The sequence below is a fragment of the Hemibagrus wyckioides genome, linkage group LG20 (assembly GCF_019097595.1).
Source record: "Hemibagrus wyckioides isolate EC202008001 linkage group LG20, SWU_Hwy_1.0, whole genome shotgun sequence".
NCBI lineage: Eukaryota > Metazoa > Chordata > Actinopteri > Siluriformes > Bagridae > Hemibagrus > Hemibagrus wyckioides.
In genome coordinates, this window is record NC_080729.1 from 3,466,426 (window position 1) to 3,473,098 (window position 6,673).

At 41.7% G+C, this 6,673-nt stretch overlaps 1 protein-coding gene across 1 annotated transcript; it reads right to left on the reverse strand.

Moving 5' to 3' along the window:
- On the reverse strand, positions 1-4,460 carry LOC131341986 (polyadenylate-binding protein 1-like). Its single transcript, XM_058372692.1, has 13 exons — positions 4,033-4,460; positions 3,481-3,674; positions 3,258-3,373; positions 2,925-3,054; positions 2,708-2,815; positions 2,427-2,579; positions 1,980-2,035; positions 1,729-1,828; positions 908-1,600; positions 676-763; positions 376-509; positions 204-254; positions 1-90 (listed from the first exon to the last, which is right to left on the reverse strand). Exons 1-13 carry the CDS (start codon positions 4,196-4,198, stop codon positions 1-3), a joined length of 2,079 nt encoding a protein of 692 aa, XP_058228675.1. The 5' UTR covers positions 4,199-4,460.
- Positions 4,461-6,673: the final 2,213 nt, after the last annotated feature.

The window sequence follows — 6,673 nt, forward strand, 5'->3', positions numbered from 1 at the left end:
TTAATTTATCAGTGTAACATTTCTATTCTTGTTCTTTCTCTTCTTCTTGTTCTTGTTGTTCTTGGTGTTAAAGGTTCTCTTTAGAACTTCCTGAAAGAGAAATGCAGAAGAAAATTACTTTGGTTTTTTTTTAAACATGTATACTGTGATGAGAAGATCCTTTTAAATAGGAATCAGTAGGAGTTTTGATTAAAGATCCTCACCGGCTTGTAACCAGCTTCTCTCGCCTTCAGGAGAGCGTCCATTTCATTCACCTACCAACACACACACAGTCAGGGAATGCTGAATGATGTAACTTGTGTATGTAACTTGAGAGAGAGAGAGAGAGAGAGAGAGAGAGAGAGAGAGAGTGTGCGTGTGTGTGTGTGCGCTCACCTTGACATGCAGGAGATCAGGATCCCCAATCATGTTCATTATTTCAAAATTGTTTTCTCTCTCCACTAGCAACCATGTGATCTTCCTGGCTTGCACTGGGTGAATTTCTTCAACGAGGGGCAGCATGTAGTCATCTACAGAGAGAGAGAGCGAGAGAGAGAGAGAGAGAGAGAGAGAGGGAGGGATGAGTGAAAGGGATGATCCCAGCCATCGTGTAACATAGAGGGTCAGAAAAAAGTGAATAAAAAAAGCTGAAGTGCAGAGCAGGAGTGTGTGTGTGTGTGTGTGTATAAAACTCACAGGCCAACTGAATCTGGTCTTCAAGTGGTGAAGACTCCAGCATGTAAATCGTGAGCCTGTTCCTGGTAGGTTCAGGTGTGGATTCATCCTGGAAACACAAAACATTATTATTATTATTATTGTCACACAATTAGTACCAAAGTCTACCATACAATATATTGTGATATTGGTGTATGTGTGTGTGTGTATGTGTGTGTGTGTGTGTGTGTGTGTGTGTTTGGTTTATTCTTACTTTTGTGTCCGGCTGGACTTTGTCCACTGATGCCTCAGATGTAGAAGGTGCCGGAGTTGTCTCTGGGACATCTTGTGCAGCTGGAACATCTGCTGGAGTTGTCTCTGGGACGTCTTGTGCAGCTGGAACATCTGCTGGAGTTGTCTCTGGGACGTCTTGTGCAGCTGGAACTTCTGCTGGAGTTGTCTCTGGGACGTCTTGTGCAGCTGGAACTTCTGCTGGAGTTGTAACTACAGCTGGTGGTGTCTCGAGGACTGGAACACTCTCCTCTGATGGCGAGTTCTCAAGGACTGGGACAGTGTCCACTGGTTGAGCTGTCTCAACAACTGGGGCACTGTCCTCTGATGGAAGCTCCTCAACAGCTGGGACACTGTCCACAGACTGAACAGTTTCAACAGCTGGGACACTGTCCACAGACTGAATGGTTTCAACAGCTGGGACTCTGTCCACAGCTGGATGTTGCTCCACAGATGGACTTTCGGTGCTTCTGGTCTGCTGATGAACCAGTGCAGGGATGTTGTGCAGGCGGGCGAGGTAAGCCTGGCGTTCCTCTTTCCTTTGAGCCACGCCGACGTACAAAGGTTTCCCGCACAACAACCTGCCATTCATCTCCTGAATGGCGATCATGGCTTCCTCGGATGACTCGAAGCACACGAAGCCAAACCTCCTGGAGCGGCCGTTTTTCATCATGACCTGTAGGAGGCAGCACCATGAATAAAATAATGAGCACAGATGAAGTTTTTTACACTCTAGAGTCAGGAGAAGTGGATAGAGATTATTGGGAAAGGGATAAAATGGAGGGATTATTAGCTGTAAGTGACCTTTGCACTCTTGATGGTGCCGAACGGAGAGAAGGCCGCGTACAGACGCTCATCATCCACGCTGCAATCTAGGTTCTTTACGTAGAGATTCAGATTCTGGAGCAGAGAAAGAAGAGTTAGTATCTCATGTGTGTGTGTGTGTGTGTGTGTGTGTATGTGTATGTGTATGTGTATGTGTGTGTGTGTGTGTGCTTTATTCTTACTTTTGTGTCCGGCTGGACTTTGTCCACTGATGCCTCAGACGTAGAAGGTGCTGGAGTTGTCTCTGGGACGTCTTGTGCAGCTGGAACTTCTGCTGGAGTTGTAACTACAGCTGGTGGTGTCTCGAGGACTGGAACACTCTCCTCTGATGGCGAGTTCTCGAGGACTGGGACAGTGTCCACTGGTTGAGCTGTCTCAACAACTGGGACACTGTCCTCTGATGGAAGCTCCTCAACAGCTGGGACACTGTCCATAGACTGAACGGTTTCAACAGCTGAGACACTGTCCACAGACTGAATGGTTTCAACAGCTGGGACACTGTCCACAGCTGGATGTTGCTCCACAGATGCTACTGGAGCAGTGTCTACAGATGTTGGTGTAGACACTTTAGTGCAGTCGTCACTGGCACATGGCACCTGACTGCTTGATGGACTTTCGGTGCTTCTGGTCTGCTGATGAACCAGTGCAGGGATGTTGTGCAGGTGGGTGAGGTAAGCCTGGCGTTCCTCTTTCCTTTGAGCCACGCCGACGTACAAAGGTTTCCCGCACAACAACCTGCCATTCATCTCCTGAATGGCGATCATGGCTTCCTTGGATGACTCGAAGCACACGAAGCCAAACCCCGTGGAGCGGCCGTTTTTCATCATGACCTGTAGGAGGCAGCACCATGAATAAAATAATGAGCACAGATGAAGTTTTTTACACTCTAGAGTCAGGGGAAGTGGATAGAGATTATTGGGAAAGGGATAAAATGGAGGGATTATTAGCTGTAAGTGACCTTTGCACTCTTGATGGTGCCGAACGGAGAGAAGGCCGCGTACAGACGCTCATCATCCACGCTGCAATCTAGGTTCTTTACGTAGAGATTCAGATTCTGGAGCAGAGAAAGAAGAGTTAGTATCTCGTGTGTGTGTGTGTGTCTGTGTGTGTGTGTGTATGTGTGTGTGTGTGTGTGTGTGTGTGTGTGTGTGTGTGTGTGTGTTACGTGTGTTTACCTGCTCAGTCTTCTTCCTGAGCTGAGTCTGTCTCTCTACATTAGCCTGGTCTCTCTCCTTCTCCTTCTTCTCCTTCTTCTCCTTCTTCTCAGCCTCACGCTGCTCAGGAGTCTTGAAGTGTTCAATGGTCCTGTAACACAACAGAGACACTGCTCTTAGACTCTTTATCTAAACCCTGCTGTTAGACATTTCGTCTTCGCCAGAAAAAATTACAACCTGATGCTGACTGAAACACGCTCGCAAGACCAAACACAACAATATAAAGAGTTTAATAAACATCAGATACAGTTAGTTAAAGCACAGTGTTAAAAAAATCCTGACATTTACACTTACACTTGGGTGCCATTCAACAGTTTGCCGTTGAAACGCTCAATGACCAATTCCGCTGCCTCTGCAGTCTCAAACTGAATGTAGCCACAGCCATTGGACCCAGACTCGTTGTTCACAACCTTCAGGAAAAACACGGCAGCATGTCATCACACAGTTTACAATCAGACTCAGCTAAGACACACACGCTAATCGTGCTCCACAGATATTCAGCTATTCAGATCCGAACCTTGCACGACAGGATCCTCCCGCAGTATGAGAAGGTGTCGTAAAGGGCCAGGTTGTCGATGGACTTGTCCAGGTTCTTCAGGATGATTTTTCCTACTTCCTGGTTTCTCCAGGTCGTTTCCCACTGAGACCACATCACCTGCATGGGCCTCTCCAGAAGGAGCTCGAAATGAAACATATCGATGGCTCGCTCAGCTGAGAGAAGAAAAATAAGTGAAAGATCATTCATTTCAATAAAAAACTACAGTATACATATTCAAAATTACCCAGAATTATTGGCACCCTTTGTACAGATTAGTGAAAAACACTATGAAAAAATGTACTGAAGCTTTAAGTGAAGTATTTCTTCTAAAACACTAAATAACTCTTATATAAAACAATATCTTTGTACTTTTTAGAGGCACAGAACTTGACCACATCCAAGAAATAAAGCAGTAAAATACTAGATCAATTACACATGTTGCCTTAAGTGAGGTATAAACTGATAATAAAGTGTGTAAAGAGTGAAGAAGTAGTGTAGAAAACAGTGTGTCTGGTGTCTGGTCTGCCTTACCGTCGCCTCGATGCCAGAAGTTAACGTAGGCACAGCCGAGTGAGGAGCCGGTATATCTGTCCCTGCAGAGACGGATGGAGTGAATTTGTCCTGCAGGACTGAATCTCCACGCAAGCATCTCCTCTGTCACTGCTGGGTCAAGATCTCTAACATACAGTGCAGCCATTTTGGTTTCACACAAAAAGCTGTTAAAATGCTGCTAAAACTCTGTTAAAATGCTGTTAAAACACTGTGAAATGCTGCTAAAATGCTGCTAAAACACTGCAAAATGCTGTTAAAATGCTGTGAAACACTGGGAAAATGCTGATAAAACTGTTAAACGCTGCTAAACACTGCTAATATCAACAAATTTCGCTACAAAACGCTGTAAAAGGTGTTGCTCTTTCGCTATCTATCGATGGTCTGAGTAAGTGAACGCGTTTCCTAGGTAACTGAACTGTAACATAGCTGTCATAGAACCTAGAATTCTGTTTCTATGGGTCACTGAGTCACTGCATTCTAAACCTGTTTTTTTTTTTTCAAACCTGAGGTCAGAGGTCATTAAGCACAAGCTTCCAGTCCAACAATAAAGTGAACTCAGTACAGCTACAAATATTAATAAAAATTAATAGTTTTATTAACATTAATAAAAACTGTATTTCATCTGTACAGCAAACACCACAAGCTGCAGTTCATCTCCCATATAAAACCCCAAATCCTGACCTGGCATTTTAACTTACTCATTAGTTTATTTGTGTTATTATTATGATTATGATTATTATTATGTGAATGATGTCATCTGGATAGAAAATGACTTTAACTGAGACGCCATGAGGCAGAATCTGTTGGTGGGCCACTTTTGTTGTTAGCTCACCAACTGACATGTCTACCCAGTATAACAGTTGGCATTATGTTGTACATTTTAACAGTTAGATAGCCTAATGTTAGCTAACTCATTAGCAACTCTTGTTAGGGACTTGCACATTAGATTTATTAGCAGATTTGGCTGGTGACACTTTTCTTTTCTGCATTATAGCGCCTCCTTCTGGTTAGTTTTTGATCAGAATAGTTGTTCTCTGATTCGGGGAATATAGGACTGAATTTATAACGGCTTTTTACTTTTCATGTGTGTTTATTGCGTTTTCATGTGTCTTTACTGTGTTTTCATGTGTCTTTACTGTGTTTTCATGTGTTTTTCATGTGTTTTCATGTGTGTTTATTGCGTTTTCATGCGTCTTTACTGTGTTTTCATGTGTTTTTCATGTGTTTTCATGTGTGTTTATTGCATTTTCATGTGTGTTTACTGTGTTTTCATGTGTCTTTACTGTGTTTTCATGTGTGTTTACTGTGTTTTCATGTGTCTTTACTGTGTTTTCATGTGTGTTTACTGTGTTTTCATGTGTCTTTACTGTGTTTTCATGTGTCTTTACTGTGTTTTCATGTGTCTTTACTGCATTTTCATGTGTGTTTACTGTGTTTTCATGTGTGTTTACTGTGTTTTCATGTGTCTTTACTGTGTTTTCATGTGTGTTTACTGTGTTTTCATGTGTGTTTACTGTGTTTTCATGTGTCTTTACTGTGTTTTCATGTGTGTTTACTGTGTTTTCATGTGTGTTTACTGTGTTTTCATGTGTCTTTACTGCGTTTTCATGTGTGTTTACTGTGTTTTCATGTGTCTTTACTGCGTTTTCATGTGTGTTTACTGTGTTTTCATGTGTCTTTACTGCGTTTTCATGTGTGTTTACTGTGTTTTCATGTGTCTTTACTGTGTTTTCATGTGTGTTTACTGTGTTTTCATGTGTCTTTACTGCATTTTCATGCGTGTTTACTGTGTTTTCATGTGTTTACTGTGTTTTCATGTGTGTTTATTGCGTTTTCATGCGTCTTTACTGCGTTTTCATGTGTGTTTACTGCGTTTTTATGTTTTTCATGTGTGTTTATTGCGTTTTCATGTGTCTTTACTGCATTTTCATGTGTGTTTACTGTGTTTTCATGTGTTTACTGTGTTTTCATGTGTCTTTATTGCGTTTTCATGCGTCTTTACTGCGTTTTCATGTGTGTTTACTGTGTTTTCATATGTCTTTACTGTGTTTTCATATGTCTTTACTGTGTTTTCATGTGTGTTTACTGTGTTTTCATGTGTTTACTGTGTTTTCATGTGTCTTTACTGCATTTTCATGTGTGTTTACTGTGTTTTCATGTGTGTTTATTGCGTTTTCATGCGTCTTTACTGCGTTTTCATGTGTGTTTACTGCGTTTTTATGTTTTTCATGTGTGTTTATTGCGTTTTCATGTGTCTTTACTGCATTTTCATGTGTGTTTACTGTGTTTTCATGTGTTTACTGTGTTTTCATGTGTCTTTATTGCGTTTTCATGCGTCTTTACTGCGTTTTCATGTGTGTTTACTGCGTTTTTATGTTTTTCATGTGTGTTTATTGCGTTTTCATGTGTCTTTACTGCATTTTCATGTGTTTACTGTGTTTTCATGTGTTTACTGTGTTTTCATGTGTGTTTATTGCGTTTTCATGTCTCTTTACTGTGTTTTCATGTGTGTTTACTGTGTTTTCATGTGTCTTTACTGTGTTTTCATGTGTCTTTACTGCGTTTTCATGTGTGTTTACTGTGTTTTCATGTCTCTTTACTGTGTTTTCATGTGTTTACT

Coding starts and splice junctions, on each gene's coding strand:
- LOC131341986 (XM_058372692.1), bottom strand. CDS start 4,198: ATGGCTGCACTGTATGTTAGAGATCTTGACCCAGCAGTGACAGAGGAG. Junction 764..907: donor AAGTCCAGCCGGACACAAAA/GTAAGAATAAAC, acceptor TTGTGTTTCCAG/GATGAATCCACACCTGAACC. Junction 91..203: donor GAGAAGCTGGTTACAAGCCG/GTGAGGATCTTT, acceptor TTTCTCTTTCAG/GAAGTTCTAAAGAGAACCTT.